This window comes from Apus apus, chromosome 23, assembly GCF_020740795.1.
Source record: "Apus apus isolate bApuApu2 chromosome 23, bApuApu2.pri.cur, whole genome shotgun sequence".
Classification (NCBI taxonomy): Eukaryota; Metazoa; Chordata; class Aves; order Apodiformes; family Apodidae; genus Apus; species Apus apus.
The window spans coordinates 813,019-835,270 of NC_067304.1; the positions used below are offsets into that span (position 1 = coordinate 813,019).

At 46.9% G+C, this 22,252-nt stretch overlaps 2 protein-coding genes across 3 annotated transcripts in view; both read left to right on the forward strand.

Moving 5' to 3' along the window:
• Nucleotides 1-10,600, forward strand: part of IPO9 (importin 9) — a 42,111-nt gene extending 31,511 nt beyond the window's left edge. Inside the window, exons 18-24 of the mRNA XM_051639120.1 lie at nt 322-597; nt 2,343-2,509; nt 4,879-5,012; nt 6,898-7,017; nt 7,483-7,584; nt 8,878-8,954; nt 9,514-10,600. Coding sequence (XP_051495080.1) covers nt 322-597; nt 2,343-2,509; nt 4,879-5,012; nt 6,898-7,017; nt 7,483-7,584; nt 8,878-8,954; nt 9,514-9,624 — 987 coding nt within the window. The 3' untranslated portion in view covers nt 9,625-10,600. The remainder of the gene's footprint in view (nt 1-321; nt 598-2,342; nt 2,510-4,878; nt 5,013-6,897; nt 7,018-7,482; nt 7,585-8,877; nt 8,955-9,513) is intronic.
• Nucleotides 10,601-13,420: 2,820 nt separating this feature from the next.
• The window catches only part of LZTR1 (leucine zipper like transcription regulator 1), a 37,757-nt gene continuing 28,925 nt past the window's right edge, over nt 13,421-22,252 (forward strand). For both annotated transcript variants that reach the window (XM_051639095.1, XM_051639096.1), the window contains exons 1-9: nt 13,421-13,614; nt 13,690-13,752; nt 13,856-13,912; nt 14,680-14,759; nt 14,842-14,950; nt 16,521-16,604; nt 18,428-18,485; nt 19,019-19,158; nt 20,070-20,271. In XM_051639095.1, the coding sequence (XP_051495055.1) occupies nt 13,439-13,614; nt 13,690-13,752; nt 13,856-13,912; nt 14,680-14,759; nt 14,842-14,950; nt 16,521-16,604; nt 18,428-18,485; nt 19,019-19,158; nt 20,070-20,271 (969 nt within the window). In that variant the 5' untranslated portion in view covers nt 13,421-13,438. The remainder of the gene's footprint in view (nt 13,615-13,689; nt 13,753-13,855; nt 13,913-14,679; nt 14,760-14,841; nt 14,951-16,520; nt 16,605-18,427; nt 18,486-19,018; nt 19,159-20,069; nt 20,272-22,252) is intronic.

Genomic DNA, 22,252 nt, shown 5'->3' on the forward strand with positions numbered 1-22,252 from the left:
CCTCAGCACTTGGTGGCCCTGCCCTGGACCCTCTCCAGTAGCTCCTTGTCCTTCATGAACTGGAGAGCCCAGAACGGGATGCAGTTCTCCAGGTCGACAGTGAAGAATTTTGTACTTGATAATGAACTGAAGTCTGTAGAAATTATTTTAAAATTAGGCACTCGCTTTACTGCCCATTAGAATGCTTGGTTCTTTTACAGATGGCAGGAGTTTGCCCATTGTTTTCATCTCGCTTAGGGGTCTTTTTGGGGTGATAAAAGGAGATGTCTTCCATGCCCTCCTAGAAAGGTGCAATTCTAACGTGACAATTCTCTTGCCTAGAACGGCGGCGAGTGTCTGCGTGCGTACGTCTCGGTGGCCCTGGAGCAGATTGCACAGTGGCACGATGAGCAAGGCCACAATGGGCTGTGGTATGTGATGCAGGTGGTGAGCCAGCTTCTGGATCCAAGGACCTCAGAATTCACCGCTGCCTTTGTGGGCAGGCTGGTCTCCACTTTAATTTCAAAAGCAGGAAGTGAGCTGGGGGAGAATCTGGACCAGATCCTGAGAGCTATCCTGAGCAAAATGCAGCAAGCAGAGACACTGAGTGTAATGCAGGTGAGCAGGCTGGGCACCCAACAGGGAATGGAGGAGTGTCAGGAAAAGAAATTACCTTTTTTTTTTAAATTGTGTGCCTGATTATTTATGGCTACTGCAGTTGGAAGTTCACAGTTACCCTCTTGAAGTAGTCAGGAAAATGCCTGCTCTGCTCCTGCAGAGTTGTCTGGCTTATGGGGAAGGCCAGGCTCTTCTGGGTGAGTTTTACTGCACCTTGAATAGTCCCTCATGACCTTGTACTTGCAAGCAGGGCACCTTTATAAGGGACAAGAGTTGCCCAAGTAGGGATGCTGTGGCAAAGGCAGCACATGTTTTCACCTGTTTTTGTGCTGTACTTGAAGGATAAATGCCTGGGAATCGAGACAAGGGAAGCTTTTGGTGGAGGAGGTGTATTTGCCTCAGGTGAGAGGCCAGACAAGAGTGTTGCTATCTCTTCTAGCCTTGACCTACTTCTAGTGGCACAGTTTTATGGAATGGTTTTTATCCCAGTGGTCTTTGTGCCCTTGTTGTCAAACATGTAGAGATGGCTGCCCTGGTTCCTCAGGAGCAGCAGGAGGAAGGTGTTTTTCTGGCACTGTTGAGGAGTTCTGCCTTCTGGCAAGATCCCACCTTTGTCCTCCCTGTGGCACTTGGCTGAAGCTCCCTCTGTTCTAACCCTTCCATCCTATGTATTTCTCTGGTTTTTGTGTGTTTTTTCAAACCAGCACACGGGGAGTCAAGAAGGCTGTTCAGATGTCGACACAGATTTCATCTTAAAGCCTTTATTTTATTCCCCTCCTTGGAAACACTCGGAACAGTTAAGAACTGTTCAGAATGGCTTTCACTTTGCTAATTTTTGAATTTAAAAGATCTGAATCCCCTGTATCCAGGGGAAGAGAAAAGAGCCATTCACAACGCTGAATCTCTTCCCTGTGTTAGCCTGAAAGATGGGCTCTGGAGATGGGCAGCTTTTTCCCAAGGAAGCCTGTGGGGATGCCCTCAGACTCAGAGACTGACATTTGGGCATACACAGCGTATGAATTCTACTGCTGGATTTTCAGACTCAGACTGTAAATGTGCATCTTGTAAAAAAAAAAAAAACAAAACACCAAAAAACCTTTCTAAAACTTGCAGGTCTTTCCCTAAAACTTGTGGTCAAAGTGCACTCAGAATTAGAAAAATGCTGCTGACTTAAGATGTGATGACGTGGGAGAAGGGTGGTGGAGGTGATGGTGGGAAATCCATGGGGCGAAAGGGGAAGAAAACATGGGTTCTGGCTCTGGAGCAGTGGCTTCAGGTCCTTAGCTTGACCATGAGATGTGTCCCTGCTACATCCGTGTGGCTTGAGAGCTCGGTGCGTGGAGCCACGTGTGCAGCTTCTGCTCCCTTGAGCAGACCACAGCCCTGCAGTGCCTCAGAGTTGCCAGATGATATTTTTTGCTAGTCAAACATCAATTGCAACCTCTGGTATTTTTAAAATAGCTTTTTAAACTTTGCTTTAGAAAGGTTTGTTAGCTTGAGGTGTGAGTAAATTTATTCCTGCAGTGTTTTTTTGGTGGGGGATGGATACTCTGCTGCTGACCGTAGCAGGTCACTGCTTGCTCTTGTAGCGCACGGTGCCTGGCAGAGGGTTTTACTTTCCCTTCCTCTTGGGGTTGCTGAGCACAGTCTCTGCTCTCACAGGACACTCGCTTACTTGAATATTTGATCAAACATTTTCAGCTATTAAATTATGTACAGCTAATGTTTCCTTTCTCCTCCTGCAGTCCTTGATTATGGTGTTTGCTCACTTGGTTCACTCAAAACTGGAACCACTCCTGGAGTTCCTGTGTAGTCTCCCAGGACCAACTGGCAAGCCAGCCCTGGAGTTTGTAATGGCCGAATGGATGAGCAGGCAGCACTTGTTCTATGGGCAGTATGAAGGCAAAGTCAGGTAGGGGGTGTTCCCTGGGCAGGGGGTGTTCCTCAGATAGTGGGGTGTTCCCTGGGCAGGGGGGGTGTTCCTCAGGTGGGAGGGTGTCCCACAGGCAGGGTGGTGATCATCCCATCCCAGTGAAGTGCACTGGGTGGGAGGGGAAGGGCAGCTGGCTGAGGCTTGGGTCAGTGTGCCAGCTTTGGACAGAATGAATTCTTTCCTGTGCTGTCAGTTTGGGTTAGGAGAGCCTTGGTAATTGGAGCAATCTCTGATCTTCCTCTTAAGTGCTTCTTGTGCTGCCTGGTGTTTCTGCGCTGGAACAGGGTGACCCAAGGGGAACGGTCTTGCAAGCAGGAGAGTGCTTTTGGGTTTGAACATCTGCGAATGGGATGGGAACAGCTTCCAGACACAAAATTGCTTTTATAGACGCTGCAGAGGGTTTCCTGAGAGAATCTGGTGTTTTCTTGTTGATGTAATGCTCTCTTACGAGTCAGTAAAGAAATCATCTGCCACAGTTTTCTTTCCCTTTTGCTGTAGCAGCACATTTGTGTTCTGGGAGAGACTGAGTGCTGTATTCTAAAGCATGAGATGCTCTGTATTAATTTAAATCTTGCTGCAGCTGCTGTCCTTGATTTTTCTGGAAATGTGAAGCCTAGCAGACCACTCTTAGGAATCTCATCAGCTGTTAAGTCACTTCTTAGTATTTGTTGGTGTGTTACCGTTACAAAGCAGTCAAATAGCCTGTGAAATAATTAAGAAGAAAAAGCATATTTAAAGTGGAAGTTGGTGAAGGATCATGCTGAACAAGAGGCAGCCTGATTCAGGGATCTCATGCTGTTTTCAGTCACTCTTGGTCTGTTTCATCCCTAGAAGCAGTGGTTTTATCCCCATTTTCACAGGGCAGGGTTGTCTGCAGGATCTTCTGAGGCTTCTCATGGCCATGGGGAAAAGCCAGGGCTGGTGCTGTCAGGAAGAGCAAGGTTGAACTTTGCTGTGCAGTGCTGTGCCCATATTGTCCAAGATTAGAGTTCTTTGTGTACAGATGGCTTGGCAGAGCTCCACACTATTACACACTTTGATTTTGGTTATTTACAGAGATCCTTATCATTCATTAGAAAATGCAGGGTGTTCTCTGTGTCATGAAGAAAGCAGTGCCATGCTCAGAGGACCCTCTTGTTTAGAATTAGTAGAAAGAACATGAAGATAGCTGGCATCTTCTGTGTGCACCAGTTCCCATCCCTGTGAGGGACAGGTTGAAGAAGTGGCTTTTTGCTCTTGGCTTCCATGTTGAAAGGATGGATGCCACCTTGGGCATGTAAGATCTGGGCCCAAACCAGACACTCTGGGAACTCAGAACCTTAGTGGGAGAGAAAGAGGGTGTGAAGTGAAAGCACAAAAAGAGGGAGTTCCATGGAGCTCTTAAACTTTAGTTTGAGACTTACAGAGCCAGAGGGAGGTTTAAGAATGCCACGTGTAAACTGGTGGCCTCAGCCTGTAATCGAAGTCATACTCAATATGTCTTGAAAACAGCCTGGAACTGAAGAAGGTTGGAAAGTGTGGTGTAGAAATCTGAGCAGTAGAGATGGAAAGAATGTATGAGGGGAGCAAGGAAGGTCTGAGTGTCACTGAGCTGTGAAGGACCAGAAGAGTAAATTATCTTTGAGACTGGAGAAAAGTAGAAGGAGATACTGATATCTGCATATCAACCAAGTTGCTACTGTCTTGCTGCTCTTTTCCTCCTAATTCCATCTTCATCTGCACATGATGCTTCAGGAGTGTTTACCCTTGTGGCCCTCCTGAACTGGAAAAAGCTTTTCATGTGTCTGTGCACTGCCTGGTAGTGTCCAGTCCAAAGCTGTGTTAGTAAAAAACAGCCCATCACAGGGATGGGAACTGGTGCACACAGAAGATGCCAGCTATCTTAATGTTCCTTTTACCAACTCTAAACAAGAGGGTCCTCTGAGCAGGCACTGCCTCCTGCAGTACACAGAAAACACCCTGCATTTTCTAATGGATAAAAAGGATCTCTGTAAATAACCCAAATCAAAGTGTTTAATAGTGTGGAGCCCTGCCAAGCCGTCTGTACACAAATCTGGGACAATATGGAGACAGCACTGAACAGCAAAGTTTAATCTTGTTCTTCCTGACAGCACCAGCCTTGGCTTTTCCTTGGCTTGCTGTGCAGGTCAGGAGGTGAGTCTGGTTTTGGATGCTGACATAAAGCAGGAGAAATAGGAAAATTCTGCAATTCTTATTCTTGGCAAAAGTGTAGAAAAAAGGGCATCTGGATGTCACCTCTGAAGATGTTCCCTGTTAACAGGTCACGGTGGAAGCCAGGTGGTTTAGGGAAATCCTGGTCTGTAATTTTGCTATTCCCTGCTCCCCAGCTCTGTAGCACTGTGTAAACTCCTCCAACATGGCATCAACACAGATGACAAGAGACTTCAGGACATCAGGGTAAAGGGAGAAGAAATATTTAATATGGATGAGGGAATACGGACACGATCAAAGTCAGCCAAAAGTAAGTAATCATGTTGCTGGTTTTCATAAGTTTTGGGTTTTTTTCCCTGTTGTGGTTGCCTTAAGGCAATCTTGCAGATCACACAAAGCTGTGAGAGAGACTCCCTACAGAGGGTGCATGTTGTTTTTTAGAGCTAATCCATTAATCTATTATTTGCTTTAATTCTGCCAAATAATTATTTAGAAGATTCCTGATGTCTGTGATGGATGATGAGGTGATTATGAGATAGGGAGTTATTTGCTGCTATTTTCATCATCATGTTCCATCTAATCATAGAATCATAGAATGGTTTGGTTTGGAAGGGACCTTAAAGATCATCAGGTTCCAACCCCCCTGCGTGAGCAGGGACACCTCCCACCAGCCCAGGTTGCTCCAAGCCCCATCCAACCTGCTCTTGGACACTTCCAGGGCCGGGGCATCTATAACCTCCCTGGACAACCTGTTCCAGTGTCTCACCACCCTCACAGTGAAGAATTTCTTCCTGATGTCTAACCTAAATGTCCCCTCTTTCAGTTTAAAACCATTAACCCTTGTTCTGTCACTACAAGCCCTAATAAAAAGTTCCTCCCCAGCTTTCCTGGAGCCCCTTCAGGCACTGGAAGGTGCTCTAAGGTCTTTCTGGAGCCTTCTCTTCTCCAGGCTGAATAGAATTAATGATTTCATGATGCCTTGTAGCTTCTCTGAGAGGAAAGTATATTTAATTAATGCAGGCATTTTTTAAAAAAAGTTGGAGGGTTTTTTTAAGAGACAGACTTTCACAAATATTAGCAATGATTTCAACAAGTTAGAGATGACTTTTAAGGAGAGCTTGGCTAGTCTCCTGCATAAGACTTATGTTATTTTTAATTGGCTGAACCCCAAATCCTTGATTGGAAGTTACTGTCTAGATATTCATATATTAAATCAGAGAGGGCACTGGGCTGTTTTTTCTTTCCTGGGGACTGAGCCCCAGGGGGGAGGACACTGGAGCTGCTGTGCTCAGGGGACAATCAAACCCTGGCTTTGCAGTTTGCTGTGCTAGAGCTTGTGCTTAACCAGGGGTGGGACAGGCTGTGTTGGGCCAAAGTGGAGACCCATGGAGGCAGAGGGTCCCATTCTCCAGCTGTTGTAGGCCCAGGGACAGGGTGATGGAGGAACGTGGGAAAGAAACAGGGGAAAGCACAAGGAGTTAAAGAGGCAAGTAGTGGCCACAAAACACCTGCAACCTTATTAGTCTTTGCTTAAAAAACACACCAAGCAGCACAAACCAAAGTCAGACATTGTCTAGTCTGACAGAAGAACAGTAATTGCCAGCATTTGAGCACCTCAGGAGCTACAAGTAGTGCTCCCAGTTTCTTAATTTGATATAATCTTTACTTTTGAAATTAAGGACCAAGCCACTGTCTAGGTACCCCCAGGGATAATCAGGCCTTGCAAGAGCCATGGAGAGGAAAATTTGGAGGTTGCAGTGTCTCAGAAAGAGTCGAGCCACGTGTGGGGGTGCTGCACTGCTCAGTCACTTGAAAGCACTGAGTGTTCCTGCGAGATATGCAGGGATAACTTCAGAGAAGGCTGCTTCATGAAGTCACCTGGAACTGATTTCACAGAGTAGACTCACAAATTAATTGAGCTGTGAAGATTTTAACCACATCTTCTCTTCATCCAAAATGTGCAGTATTTGATACTGCAGTGAAGATCTTAGGACATCTAGCTGTGAAGGTATATGGAGGAAACATTGGGGATTTTTTGTCAGTCCTTTTTGCTTCCAACCTGGAGGCTTTTGCTCATCTGTGAGCATTTTAAATGCATGATAAAATTAAAGAAACCAACCACTACAAAAAAAGGCCTGTTTTTATCAACTTTTTTATAAAAAGCAATATGTGTATGTATTTTTCTTCTCTTACAGATCCTGAACGCTGGACAAATATTCCTTTGTTAGTAAAAATCTTAAAATTAATAATAAATGAACTCTCTAATGCAATGGAAGCAAATGCATCTAGACTGACAACTGCAGATTGGAGCCAGGGTAAAAAACTGGGTTTGCTTTTCCTCTTCCATGGCTTAAATATACCTTTTAAACTCTTCAGTAGCATATATGGTAATAAGAAGCTCACAATAGTAAATAATATACCTGTAATAGCAAAGGCTTCAATAGTGATCCAAAGGATAGAATCAATACTTACACCTGAAAACTATTTTGGGCCAGTTTGGAAGATGGGATCTGACCATATGCTAATAAAATTGTCCTGTCTTGATGGATCTGGTCTGCCTTTCTTCCTCCCTGCTTCAGGCATCCATTCTTGCAGCTGCTTTTTGCTTAGCTGCAGTTCCTGAGTTCCTCACTCCAAAGGGCTGGTAAGGGCTGGAGGTGTTTCCCTTCATCCTGCCTGGGTGGGGGCCTTAGCCTGAAAACTACAGTCCCCTTAGAGTGATGGACACACTGGACCTCTTAAAGCTTTTTTATTTGTATAAATGTTTTTTTTCTGAACAGATGATTCGAATGACATGTGGGAGGATCAGGAAGAGGATGAGGATGAAGATGAAGGTTTAGCAGGACAGTTCTTATCAGATATTCTTTCCACAAACAAGTATGGTAAGTAATAGCTCTGAAGTGCTTATTCAGAGAGAGAATAGAGTAGTTGAGCACTGGGTGCAGGTTTGGGCACCGCAAGATAGGAAGGACATGGAGGTGCTGGAGAGGGTGCAGAGAAGGGCAATGAGGTTGATGAGAGGCCTGGAGAACAGGTCTGATGAGGAGAGGCTGAGGGAGCTGGGGCTGTTGAGCCTGGAGAAGAGGAGCCTGAGGGGAGACCTCATTGCCCTCTACAACCACCTGAGAGGAGGTTGCAGTGAGGTGGGTGTTGGGCTCTTCTCCCTAGTGACCAGTGATAGGACAAGAGGAGATGGGGTCAAGTTGTGCCAGGGGAGGTTCAAGCTGGATGTTAGAAAAAAATTTCTTCACAGATAGAGTTGAGACCTTGGAACAGGCTGCCCAGGGAGGTGGTGGAGGCACCGTCCCTGGAGGTGTTCAAAAAAGGGATAGATGTGGTGTTTCATAAGACGGTTTAGTGGTTAGGGGTTGTAGGGTGGATGGTTGGACTTCATGATCTTGAAGGTCTTTTCCAACCTTGACGATTCTATGATTCTCTGACATCCTAGTCAAAGTTTTCTTTCCTTGGCAGCAGCTCAACAGAGACTTCAGGCAAGGGGAAGGAAATACTGCACTGGGATGTTGAATAAGGACTTTTTTCTGTAAGAGAGGGACATGTCTTTGAATAACACCATGATTAAATAACTGCATTTTCACCAGAGTTCATGTTGCTGTGAGGTTCATGCAGGTATTTCTTCTAAAGACAAAACTGATTCTTAAAGATGTAGATGTGACCTTGGAGTGACAGTGTCATGGCAGTGGATGAGCTTGTTTGTGGAGTGACCTTGAGAAATAATAGCTGCATAAAGATGGAGCAGGCATTTCATCTCCTTGCTCTGCTCTCCAGTTTGCATATAGTCCTGGAAGAGAAAACCTTCCAGGCAGAGACAATAAGGGAGATGCTGACATGAGCCCAGAACTGGAAAGGTGTCACCCGGACTGAAGGTTGAGGGATAAGATCATAGTGCACGTAACTAACCAGCCTGCCTGTCTGGTGCCCGTGTGTGCTCCTCACCCGTGTGTTCCTCAAGACTCACTGTCAGCTTCTTGTTCTGGGGTGTCGTGGTTTCTAATCACCTCAACTTGAGGAGTGAATCTTCTCAATACAAATGTTTACCCAGCTGTGCTGAAACTGTTTACTTGTTGGAGCCTTGGATTTCAACAATAGTGTAACAGAATAATTCCTGAGATACTTTGCTCTGTTTCATTTAAAACCTGCTGATTTGCCTCTGACAGATGAGGATTACTATGAAGATGATGAAGAGGATGACCCTGATGCTTTAAAGGACCCTCTTTACCAAATAGATCTCCAGGTGATGCTTTAGAATGAGTTTTTAAATCAGATTCCAATCATTTTTTATAAATTAATTTTTCTGTGTTGTACTTTAACAGAACTGTAAACACCAGTTACTGATTGTTGTCCTGAAGGTACTCAGGTCATTGAAACTACTTTCAGAAGTGCTGAGTACCCCAAGAATGTCTGGAATTATTGTTCCTTACTGGATCAGTATCTATAACTTGGAAGTATGAATTAACAAAGCTTTTTGAACAGAGGGAGATGAGGCTTTTCTACCCATGAGCCTCACAGCTCTTTGCTGAAGTCAGGAGCAGATTGGAGGCTGAACATGGCAGGATTTCATACTCCTCTGGGAGATGCTCCCATCCTGCCACAGCCCTTGTGTGATACTTTGCTCCTGATTTGTACCACCACAGGCAGCTCTTTCCCAACCCTCCCTCCTGCAGCTCTTTCCTGCTCCCTGCAATCCCTGGGTCCCACTTGGTGCATGTTGAGGTTTCTCTTGTGACACATGAAAGAAACAGACTTTCCAAGGTGATGTTACACTAACTTGAGTATTTCTTTCTTCCTTTCAGGCCTATCTCACTGACTTCCTCTGTCAGTTTGCACAGCAGCCCTGCTATGCAATGTTTTCAGACCATCTCAATGAGAACGAGAAGCGAGTGTTACAGGCCATTGGGATATAAACCTGCTCAAGAGACCATCCCCATCCTATCTGAACAAGATTTTTTTTTGCTTTTTCCACGTTTTATGATTAAACATCAAACATTTGCCAGTGTCTGCCTGCTTGTTACAGGTGGATGATGGCCTCCTTGCAATGTCTTGAGCCTCATCTTAACGGGAATCTGCTAAGGGAAGGAATAAAGGCAGCAAGGACAGAAGTCTGTAGAGCTCTACACATTGGTCTCACCATGGGAGCACTTTCATTTTCCACAGTAACTTTCCAGGAAGTTCTTAAAGTTTAAAAAAACCAACAACTGTTTCCTTAATATTTTTAAAAGCAAACTGTCTCCACCTCTGAAGAGGCACTAAAGTGAGTTTCCCACAGCACAGCTGGACAGAGAAAGGAACACAAATTGCTTGGATGCATCTAGAGAAACTGGAAGGTTGTTCCTTGTTGTGCTCACATAACACACACAGGGTAAATACCTGGACCTTGCAGCCTGACTTCTTTTTATAGAACTATAGACTCTTTTATCAGAGATGCCTGAACAGGATGGAACCTGTTTACAGGAGTTTGGATGGGAAGCTGAGACAACAAAAGTGAATGCACATCTTCTTTCCTGTTGTGGGTGGAGCTTTGTTGCTCACATCTGCTGTCCACTCCCATGGGAGCAGTTCTTTACTAATGCTTTTGTGTGCACATGCTCCAAGGAAGCTACCACTTAAATTTTTGTTCCTGTGGCATGTGGCTACTGAAGACTTTGGTTTTATGGAACACAAGGAGCCACAATTTTTTTGGGAAAAAACTTGATTGTATTTAACATATTTGCTCCATGATAGCCACTCTGCTTCCTTCACACTCCTGTGTGTATTTTTCTAGAGTGGTAAAATGATATTTGCAAATTGATTTACCCCTAAGAACAGTGTGATGTATCTCACAACACCTCTCTGCCTTTGGTTCCCCCTTGGGGAAAATGAAAATAAAACTCTTAAAATGTACATTGGTATCCTTCTTATAAAACAGATTTAAAAGGAACTTGCACTTGTTTCCTGAAGTCACTTTTTAAAGACACATTTCTCCTTGAGCATCCTGGTCTGGTGGGTGGTGTCCCTGCCACACAGCAGGGGGGATGGAACTGAATGATCCATTCCATGATTCTGTGATTAGGAAACTTTCTGTATGTGCCACCTGGAGGATTTTAGGGTGTTTCACAGGAGTCATCTGGACAGAAAGGGAGTCCTGTAATGGATACATCTTCTTCTGCTTAAAAGAAAAAGTCTGACCCATTATAAAGTTTCCTTTCTTAAGAAATGTTCTTGTTGTTCCTTTGTAGAATAATGTGCTTCAAAGTTGTATCTAAAAACCTCCAAAGAGCTGGAGCAGTTCTGTGTCTTACTGGTCTGAGTATAGCTTTTCACTTTTTTACTAGGAAGGGATAATAAATTAATTTTTTCACAGACAAAGATGGCACAATTTGTTTAGCTTGGCTGGGGAAAATGGTAAAATAACTAAATGCTCAAGCAGCCCTTGCTGCCCCCCCAGCCCTTGCTGCTCCCCCACCCTCCCACCCCCTCAGCTTGTGCCTGAGAAGGGGCAGAGCAGGGGGGAGCTCCTGAGCTGCAGCCTGAGCCCCCACCCCTGAGTCCTCAGTGGTTTTCTATGATCAGCTCTATTAGAAGCAGAATTTGAAGCCAGGTTTTTGTGTGTGTGCATGTCTGTGTGTCTAATAATGCATCAGCTCCAATCAGAAGTGTCCCTGCAGCTGCGTCCTGGGATCTTCCTGCCCTGTGGATTCTCTGGTGTATAAGAATTTATCATTAAACTGTGTCATGGTCATCTCAGTGGAACCGCTGTGGTTCTGTCTTCTACCTAGACATTTTCTTTATTTTTAAAGTCTGTTAGGAATTTTGGCTTGAGGCATTTGTCTCTCTCACTTTTCACTTGAAAAGGGCCAAGAAGTTAGGCTGAACAGAACAGTCTCTTGAGAAGGGTCCTCAGAGTGATCAGTCCCAGCCCTGGGAAGAGGTAGGACCATCTTTTTTTTGCCCCATGTGTTGGCAGCAAGGCTCAAAACCAGTCATCCATTCTTAGAGGTGAGTATCAAACTTCTGGGAGCATCTAGGTGTGTTTTAGGGTGTCAGCTGTAAATGAAGCCTGTTCGAGTCTGGTCAGGCAGGGCTCATGGGGAGGTGCTGGTGGGATTCACCCGTGTTCTGGTGGGAGTTGGCTGCTGTGTGCCTCGGTGGTGCTTGCTTTAGTCAAGTTGGATGATGGGTTTAAACCACACCATGAAAAATGAGACTGACCTTGTGCTGCTGGTACTGTTCCTCATCCTCAACTGAGAAATCCAAGGATTTCTTTGCAATCTCAAGGTCTGGAAAGTAGATGGGCCAGTGTCTTGTGGAGTTCCTGTTGGAGCTCGTCAGTGTGTGGATCAGAAACTGCAGGAACGGATGGCTTTTCCAGGAGTGTAGCTGCTGAGATGGGAAAGGTTGGGGGCCTTGAGCAACCTGATCCAGGGGAAGGTGTTGGAGTAACCCACCATGCAGGGGGGTTGGAACTGGATGATCTTTAAGGTCCCTTCCAACTTTAGCCATTCTATGATTCTACACTAAGTGGCTTTTGGGGCCAGTGCTCTGGGCTTTTCCTCCTGCAGCTTCAGCTCACAGGCAGCCTGAGCTGGCTGGGCACGGAGCTGGCTGGGCACGGAGCTGGCAGGCACGGAGCTGCTGGGCACGGAGCTGGCTGGGCACGGAGCTGGCCGGGCATGGAGCTGCTGGGCACGGAGCTGGCAGGCACGGAGCTGGCAGGCACGGAGCTGCTGGGCACAGAGCTGGCTGGGCATGGAGCTGCTCGGCCTGGAGCTGGCTGGGCACGGAGCTGCTGGGCCTGGAGCTGGCAGGCACGGAGCTGGGATAAGGTTTGGAACTTCGGACCAACTTGGTGGTGGGACAGAAGCAGCTCGGCCGTGCTGCACACTACTGCAAGCAAACGAGTTGTGCAGGATGTTTTCTGGCAGGAAATCCTGTGCCTCAGGCTTCCCCTTGGAAGAGGCCAAATAGGATGTAAGAGTGAGTGTGGAAGGGGGTGGTTTGAAGGATCTGTGCCTGATCCTGCTGGTGCTCATGCTGGTGTAACTCCTTCACCCTTTCTCGCTGTTCTTTCATGCTCAGTCATTTACCTTTTTGCTGGAGGGGTGTCAGTTTTGCTGTAACAACTCTGACCTGTGACAAGGTGATGGCTCAGGATGAAAAATGCTGGACCCTGCAGTGATGGTCTGGTTTTGGGGTGCAGAGCACCTCTTGCTGTCTGCTGTTGAGAAGAAATGAAACGAATAGTAACCTTTACGACGAGCACCGTATTAGGAAATACAAGCTCACCGTGACATTTAATTAAAACCGAGGGTGGGATGCAGGTCCCCCTCCTGCCGCCGCTGCCTGGCACCCCGAGTTCTGCTCACAGCTCCTCCGCGGGGAAGAGCTGATGTGCTGCGGGTGCTGTCCTGCCTGGCGGGACGCTCCGCTGGGCCCTGGCGGTGCAGTGAGACTTGATTGTTGTTCTCGGGTTCTTCTTTCGTATTAACAATGATCTCTCTCAACGCATCAACCTGCCCGGGTTCCGCGCCCCGCGGCAGCAGCAGCCCCGGGGCTGGGGGGCGGGGGCGGGGCTGGGGGGCGGGGGCGGGGCCGGGGGGGCGGGGGCGGGGGGCGGGGCCGGGGGGGGGGGGGGGCGGGGGCGGGGGGGCGGGGCCGGGGGCCGGGGGGCGGGGGGGGGGGGCGGGCCGGCCCCGCGCCCGGGGCAGGCCGGGGGCTGGAGTCCGGGGGCTGGCGCGGGCCATGGCGGCCGCCGGGGCCGCGGCGGGCGGTGCGGGGCGCTCCAAGGTGGCTCCCAGCGTGGACTTCGACCACAGCTGCTCGGACAGCGTCGAGTACCTGACCCTCAACTTCGGGCCCTTCGAGGCCGTGCACCGCTGGCGCCGCCTCCCGCCCTGCGACGAGTTCGTGGGGGCCCGGTGAGCGGCGGGCGGCGGGGGGGGGGGGGGGGCGGCGGTGCCCGCGGGTCTGACCGCCGCGCTCTGCCCCCGCAGGCGCAGCAAGCACACCGTGGTGGCCTACCGGGACGCCATCTACGTGTTCGGCGGGGACAACGGGTGAGGCCGCGGCGGGCCGGGGCAGCGGGGCCCGGGGGGGCCGGGCCCGGGCCCCTCGCCGGCTCTGCCGCCCGGCTCAGCCCGTTCTCGTTCCTCCCTGCAGGAAGACGATGCTGAACGACCTGCTGCGCTTTGACGTGAAGGACTGCTCGTGGTGCCGGTGGGTGCGGCGGGGCCGGAGCGCCCGGCTCCTTCCTCAGCGCCTCGGCCCTCGCGCTGGAAACCGGGGCCTGTCCCGGAGCGTCGCCCCCCGCCCCAGCGCTGCCCCCCGGCACCTCCCGGGGGCTGTGGCTGCCCCCGCAGCTCCTGCCGGCGGGGGGAGCCGGGGGTGCAGGGACGGGGGGGCTGGGCTGCTGCAGCCCCTCGGGGCGGGAAGGCTGCAACGGGGGGTTCACGGGTGCCTTTGCTTTGCTCCTTTGCTCTGGACTGTGCAGTCTGTGCTGTCTTAGCTGTGCCTCGCTTGTTTTCTGCCAAACAGGTTCCAGCAGCACCGTGTGGGATCGTTTATGCATGTAGTGCTAAGGCATAGAATAATATGGAGTGGCTTGGGCTGGAAGGACCTTAAAGATCCTCCAGTCCCACCCCCTGCATGGGCAGGGACACCTCCCACCAGCCCAGGCTGCTCCAAGCCCCATCCAACCTGCCCTTCAACACTGCCAGGGATGGGGCAGCCACAGCTTCCCTGGGCAACCTGGGCCAGGCTCTCACCACCCTCACAGCAGAGAATTTCTTCCTAATATCTACCTCTTGTCCTTTCTCTACAAGTGAACAGTCCCTCTTGGGTAGCATAATTAAGAAACCAAACCCACACTCAGGAACGGCAGAATAACTTTTAACAATTGTTTCTTTTTTTGAATCTGCGCGGTAGCTCTGGGTGCCTGCAGCATGACAAGGGGGTTGATTGCTGCTCTTCTCAATGTTGTGCAGGGCTTTTACCACGGGGACTGCTCCAGCACCACGGTACCACCACTCAGCTGTGGTCTATGGGAGCAGCATGTTTGTGTTTGGTAAGAGCAGCAGATGACTGTTGCACACCAGAAGTGTCTAGGCTGGATTGTATTTGAGTCTAATGGGATTGTCATTGCCCAGGTGGCTACACTGGAGACATTTATTCCAATTCCAACCTGAAGAATAAAAATGATCTTTTTGAATATAAGTTTGCAACTGGGCAGTGGACAGAGTGGAAGACTGAAGGCAGGTAAGGAGCTGGCGTGACCACACTCTTCAAGGGGATTTGAGCATCACTCAGCAAACATTTAGAATGGCACAGTTAGAATTGGTTACAAGGCTAAAATTAAGGCTGAAGGATGATTTCTGCTCTACTTGCTTGATTCAAGTTTTCTGAAAGCTTTCTTTTGTTCTGAGGAAGCTGGTTTTTTTGCAGGGCCTCCATTCCAGAGTGCACTCTATTGGAAATCTCACCAAAATCCATTCTTCACATTTTCTTTCTGTGACAGGGTGGCAGCAAAGGAAGTTTTTTCTTTTGCATTGTTTGTTTTTTTTTTCAAGGGTAACAGGAACTTTCCTGATCCCTCATAGTTTCATTTAAGTTTTATCAGAAACCAGTTGGAAGCTGATTTGTAGTTATATTACACTTCCTTTCCTGGTTAAAGTTGGACTTGCTTGGAGTGCTCTAAAACACACACACTTGCTTGAAGCACCTTAAGGTGATGTGTGTTTACACAGATAAATTCAGAAGCAGAGGAATGAGTTGAACACAGGTTCCTAAGATTCAGCCTTCCAAGACAAAATCAAACCCAGTAATGCTTTATTTCTTGAGGTTGGCTTTGTGCACATTTCAGGTTGTTACCCATGACACTGATTTTGGCCCAGCTGCTTGATGTTGACCACATTCTGTGTCTTTACCCACAGTTCCTTACATGTTTGAAGTTTCTGAAATGCTGATTTCAGTGGGGAGAGGGAAGGGAACATTTATTATTGTGATTTGCAGAGGGGGATGAGGAATGCACAAGCCATTCGTGAGGTACCGTTGCTGAGCTCTGAAGAGCATCTGTTACATGTTAGAACATTGACCTCATTAGTAATTTCTCTTTCTGGTTATTCTAGCAACTTAAGCCATTTTGTTGAGTAATTCTTATTCATATTCTATGAACTCTAATACTTTTGTCTTTCCCCACATACTGCACAAATCACCACAGACAGGCCAACATTACATCCATGGCCTTGTGACATCACAGTTTTGTTCAATCCTTCTTGGTTGATGTAGTAAACCCAGCAAATTTAGGGGAATAGGAAGAGTAAATTTGATCTTTTATTGTGGGCTCTGTCTCAGGAACACCCTCTGAACCATCCCACGTGAGCACTCTGAGCTCTGTCCTGCCTCTCATTTGTGTCCTCCAACTTTTTAGTGCCTGACAACGTGCCTGGGATTTTTATAGCACAAGTGCATTGCCACTTGGCCATAATTACAGTGCTGTTAATTGTCCCACTACTTAGCTACTTTCCATAAAATACTTTAAGAGTATTTGAGGCCTGGAAAGGAATTAATTGAGATTTTATTTTTCTTTTTTCCTGTATGCATTGAAGTGTATTTTCTCTAACAAAGCAAGCAGAGTGTGAAAGTCCAAAATGGACCCTTCAGAGGCTTCTTTGTGTTTGGAGGATGGACAGGGGGAAGCAGTTTCTTGGCTTGAAGCCATTTGGTGTTGGGGACTTGATTCTTACATGTGCATTTTAGCTGCCATCCTCCTTGCAGCACCTCTGCAAGTGACCCGAGGCTTTTTCTCTCTGAACTTGCCCACCTGCAGGCTGCCCGTGGCGAGGTCGGCGCACGGCGCCACCGTCTACAGCGACAAGCTCTGGATCTTCGCGGGATACGACGGCAACGCACGGTGGGTGGTGGGATCCCTCTCTCCTTGGCTGCTTTTCTAAAATCCTAGTCCCTCACTTTTCACCTCCGTAGAGACATTTTCATACACCCCATCTGCTCAGCCCTGGTGAGGCCACACCTGGAGAACTGGGTCCAGTTCTGGGCTTCCCAGTTCAGGAGAGACGGGGCACTGCTGGAGAGAGCCCAGCAGAGGGCAACAGGGATGGCTGCGGGGGTTGGAGCATCTCCCTGATGAGGAAAGGCTGAGGGAGCTGGGAGAGTTCAGCCTGGAGAAGAGAAGGCTGAGGGGAGACATTATGAATACCTGTAAGTATCTAAAGTGTGGGTGCAGGGAGGATGGAGCCAGACTCTGTTCAGTAGTTCCCAGTGACAGGACGAGGGGCACCAGGCACAAGCTGGAACGTAGGAAGTTCCATTTAAAGATGAGAAAAAACTTTACTATGAGGGTGACAGAGCCCTGGGACAGGCTGCCCAGGGAGGGGTGGAGTCTTCTTCTCTGGAGACATCCCAAACCCCCCCTGGATGCAGCCCTGGGTGATGTGCTCCAGGAGATCCTGCTTCAGCAGGGGGTTGGACTTGATGATCTCCAGAGATCCCTTCCAACCCTGACAATCCTGTCAAGTGATTGAAACACAGCACTGGAGCTTTGCAAAACCCAGACTCTTGTTAAGCATATTTTGCAGTTTTTGCAATTGACTATTAGAGTTCAAATAACTGTTTAAAATTAACCATGTGTCAACTTTTTCTTCAAAAATATGTGAGGTTATTCAGGTTGAAGGGAGATGAGATTTTGAATGGGAAAAGACTGGAAATAAGTGTTACTGAGAAGTCAGGAAGAGTCTGAAGCTTTTTCACAGAGAGAAGGCCTTGCATTTGCTGTTAGTCCATCAGCGAAGAATCAGTTCTAAACACATAATATTTTCCTCTCTTGATGAACCTCAGAAGTGTTTTATATTGATGCACAATACTTGCATTGTGGGAGCATACAGAGCTTGTCACAAACCAGGAGCTGCCTCTGTGCTGGGTTGCCTCCTCTTTTGAGGACAATCTGCAGGGAAGTTATCAGCTCCTTGAAGTCTCCAGGAGAACTGCTGATCATTGGAAAAACAGATGGGATCTTTATTTCTGGCAGAGGAACTGGAGAAAGATGCATGACTCTGGAACTGCTCAGTTGCAGCTTAGGGAGTTCCCCAAGGATCGTGGGTAGCTGGAAGGAGGGGTTGGGTGAGAGGAGCTGTCTGAGTTATGTTAAATATGTCTAATCACATTAAAAAATGTCTTTTTGTGGAACATGAGCCTCCAGGCAGATTTGAACAAAGGAAGCATCTGTAGTTAGTGTGAATAACTTGTGCTAGGAAAAGCACAGTCAGATCCATGGTAGTCAGATGTCTCAGGTTACCCCTTTTCATCCTCTTGTGTATAGGATTCAGCCACCTCAGTAATCACTGTGGTCAGTCTCAGGGGTCAGCAGTGCTGAGTAGAAGAAGGCAGAGTAATTAGGGGTATTTCTGTAAAAATCCTGAAGATTAAATAGCTCAAATCCTTAAGCTCCAGGCAGAGTCACTGCGTGTAACTGTTTACTGCAGTGAAGTTGTGTACTTGTAACCAGATGACAAAGCAAACTGAGGTGATGGTATAAAATCCAGGTATAGCACAAAAAAGATTCTAATTTTTTTTTTTTGTTTTCTGCTAGTGAAAGCAGGAGATTCTCCTCCTGTGCAGGAGAAGGAATGATGGTAAAATAGGGTCTCTTTCGACTCTATGAGCTAAAAATTACCAACAATAAACTGCTTCAAATCAAGCATTTTTTGTGTTATAATGTAGGTTAAACGATATGTGGACAATTGGCCTACAGGATAGAGAGCTAACATGCTGGGAAGAGGTAAGAATCTTTTAATTTCAGCTAACACAGAGTTTATGTTTGTTTTAACACACAGTTTAAAGTTTTCCATGCTGGACTGCCCTGGGGCCTCTTCAGATGTGTTTGTTGCCCAGGTGAAAGGAAACGGTTGAAATTTGATGTTATTTGTGTATTTGGAAAAGTGTACATGAAATGTGATTTTACTTGTGACTCTGTGAGCTGGACCTGGACTGCCCGTGGTGGCTTTGCTGTGCCCCTAGAGAAGGGGCTGCCCTAGCCTGGGAGCTTTGCTGGCTGGTGAGGTCAGAGTCCTGATCCTGACAGTCCCAGGGGCTTTAGAAATGTGGCTCCCAGTCCTTTTTATCCTTTTTATCAGTCTGTGCAGACGGGTCAGCACAGCATTAGTTGATGACCTGTAGCCAGATTTTAGGGGCTTGGTTGTCTGCACACATCTCTGCCAGGTGGCCTGTCTGTCTCAGCCTGGCCTGCTCCTGCAGCAGACTCAGCACCCGTGGCTGTGCACAGTTTACATTGTGAGCTTCATTTTCTTTCAGATTGAACAAAGTGGTGAAATTCCTCCTTCGTGCTGTAATTTTCCCGTGGCTGTTTGCAAAGACAAGATGTTTGTTTTCTCTGGCCAGAGTGGAGCCAAGATTACCAATAATCTCTTCCAGTTTGAGTTCAAGGAAAAGATGTAAGTGTAGACAGTTAAGTTGTGCAAAATCCACATAATCCTTGACTGCCTGAGTTGAGAAGTGCACATACTTAAGAGTACTTCATTTCATGATGTGGAAGAGTAGACAAGATAAAATAGGGACTGCTTTGATTAGACTTTGTCATTTTCCATGTGCACCAGATTGGTCTTTTTCAGCAGACAAACAGCAAGTTCAGTAGATTTACTGTAAACAGTAAGTATGAATCTTAGTGTTCTCAGAATGGGATGGCAAATACCACCTTCCTAAAAGTTGATATATGAATAGCTGAGTAAAACCAGTAAAAACAGGGCCTGACAAGTACCAGTTCAGAGTGAAATGGAAATAAATGTTTTTTTAAATCTCCAGTATTCAGTTTGAGATATTTGATGTGACTTGCTCAGAGTGTCAACCATTGCTCTGAACATGTGGCCCCTCTGATGGGATAAAAATGCCCAGACACACTGGTCTGTTCTGGCAGCCTGGGCTGTCTGGTTACTGGCTGAAGTGGAACCACACCTGAAACCACAGCTAATGGCCTCCAGACCTTGGCTGAAATGGTCTTATCACAGCGAGTGAAGCCTTCTCAAAACGGGTATGGTCTCAGAGTTAGCTGTTAAAATGGGTGATAACAGATCACCAATTCCTTCCCGGGCTGGGGTCTTTAAGCTGCTGGGGTTTATATAAATACATCTGGGCTGTGGAACCATGTTGTCTGTATCACATTTTAGCAACATGGAGCTTATGCAGATCTCTGACAAACCTGCAGATTGGTCCTTGTCTGCTCTCACGCAGGTTCAGTATCTGCTGTGATAGAGCAGCTCTTCTTGATTCTTGCAGTCTGAGAGTTACAAAACTTACTTTGTAGAAAAGAATGGTAAAAAAAGACACTCTTTCATTCCTAATGTCTCAGTTGGACACGGATTCCTACCGAGCACTTACTTCGAGGCTCTCCTCCTCCTCCCCAGCGGAGATATGGCCACACCATGGTCGCCTTCGACCGGCACCTCTACGTCTTCGGGGGGGCTGCAGACAACACGCTGCCCAACGAGCTGCACTGCTATGATGTGGACTCTCAGACCTGGGAAGTTATCCAGCCCAGCCCAGACAGTGAGGTAAAACATTCAGCTCTTGTTTTTATCTTTTCTGCTCCGTCTTTCTCTGACCCATCTTTGTGGTCAGGCTACAGACATGTTCTTGACAGGGACATTGACTTCTAGCTAAATACTTATAGCTCCTTCCCACTAAAAATATTGTGGGCAGCAGTCTTCAAAAATTAGTCTTGACCCATTTAAAACTTTGCTTAGTACTGTTTAAAGAAATACCATGAAACACTTGTAATTCAAGCTGTGAGTCAGTCCTTATCTGTCAAAGATTAGGAATGAGTTCACGGTGTGGACGAGTGGTGGGGTGGTTGCCTGTGTGATGCTGTTGAAGCAGAATTTGGAACTAGACAAAGTTATGATTGTTTCACTGTACTAATGAGTGTGTAAAACCTTACACATGCTGGGATTATACAGAACAGCATTTCTGAGCATAGATAAATAGCATTTTATGAGGGGGACCTCATAGTGGCCGTCCAGTACCTGAAGGGGGCCTACAGAAAAGCTGGGGAGGGACTTTTTACATGGGCTTGTAGTGAGAGGACAAGGGGTGATGGTTTTAAACTGAAAAAAGAGAGATTTAGGTTAGAGACCAGGAGGAAATTCTTTACTGTGGGAGTGATGAGACACTGGCCCAGGTTGCCTAGAGAAGCTGTGGCTGCCCCATCCCTGGCAGTGTTGAAGGGCAGGTTGGATGGGGCTTGGAGCAGCCTGGGCTGGTGGGAGGTGTCCCTGCCCGTGCAGGTTGGTTCTAGATGATCTTTAAGGTCCCTTCCAACTCCGGCCATTCTATGATTCTATGATTTCCCTTTTGGATTAAGTGTAAAGTGTTTGCTTATAAGGGTAATACTGTAAAATAAGAATAGAGACCATAGGGAGGCTCAGAAGTGGCTTTTAAAAATGTATTTGTCTTAATAAGATACATAAATTAAGATACATAAATTAACAAACATAGATTCTTTACATGAGCTTAAAAAAGACAATAGCCAAGTAAACACTCAAAATGAAGAAAATATAAAGAGAAGACAATGAACATGTTCATATGTTTCTTTTGGGCTGCTCTTTACAATGCAGTGATTGTGTGGTAAAATGTCAGATTTTTTTCTGACACCATCTGTGGGATAACCTCATGTCCCAGGTTGGAGCTCAGAGGGTTTGCATGGCTTCAGTGCTCATTTCAGCTCACATTTCAGTACATGTGGTTTCAGTGGCCTCAGGTCATTTCATCCCCAGAAACAGTAGGTTTCTTGAAGCCTGTGTTAATATGTGTATTTCCTGGATTTAGGATGGTTATGTTGGCTGTATTTGTTCATTTTAATGCATTTTACCTTAAGCCATGTTAAAATACTTCAGTAGGTTTAGAGTGTGTCTGCTGATCTGCAGGAAGAAACAGTTGATGTTTGTGTGCTGTATAGAGGACTGCAGGGATTAAGGGCATGCCCTAAAGAGATGAATGTATTACAGGAATTAGGATCCAATGCAGATGTACTCATTTTGCCAGAACTGGTACACCAGAGGTGCTCACATCCTTGGCTGTTACACTGTATTTTAGTTTGTTTGCACAAACACAGCACTCAGCATTTGATGAACAGGAAAACAGCATTTATACACTGCTCTGAAATGAGCAATGTGTGTGGGCCTCATTGTGAATAATTACTTGTCCAAAGTGTTTAATGGCAGCCTATTTTATACTTTAACAAAGCTGATTTATTTTCCCATGAAATTAATACAACTGTGTCTCCAACTTTTTCAAGGCACAGCTGCCTTCAGGAAGGTAGGTTCTTTTCTGTTCCTGCCAACATTTGACATTTAAGGCTCTTCCTCATTCATTGGTACTTTGTGAGCAAAGAGCAAAACTGTTCCTGTCAGGGCTGTAAACCAGCACTGTTATATATTATAACCTGACTTTTCCCCTGCTAAATTTCGTTTAATGTTTCAAAGCTCTTTTCTTGGGCTGTCTGACATCCCAGAATCTCAGAATCCAAGGGTTATG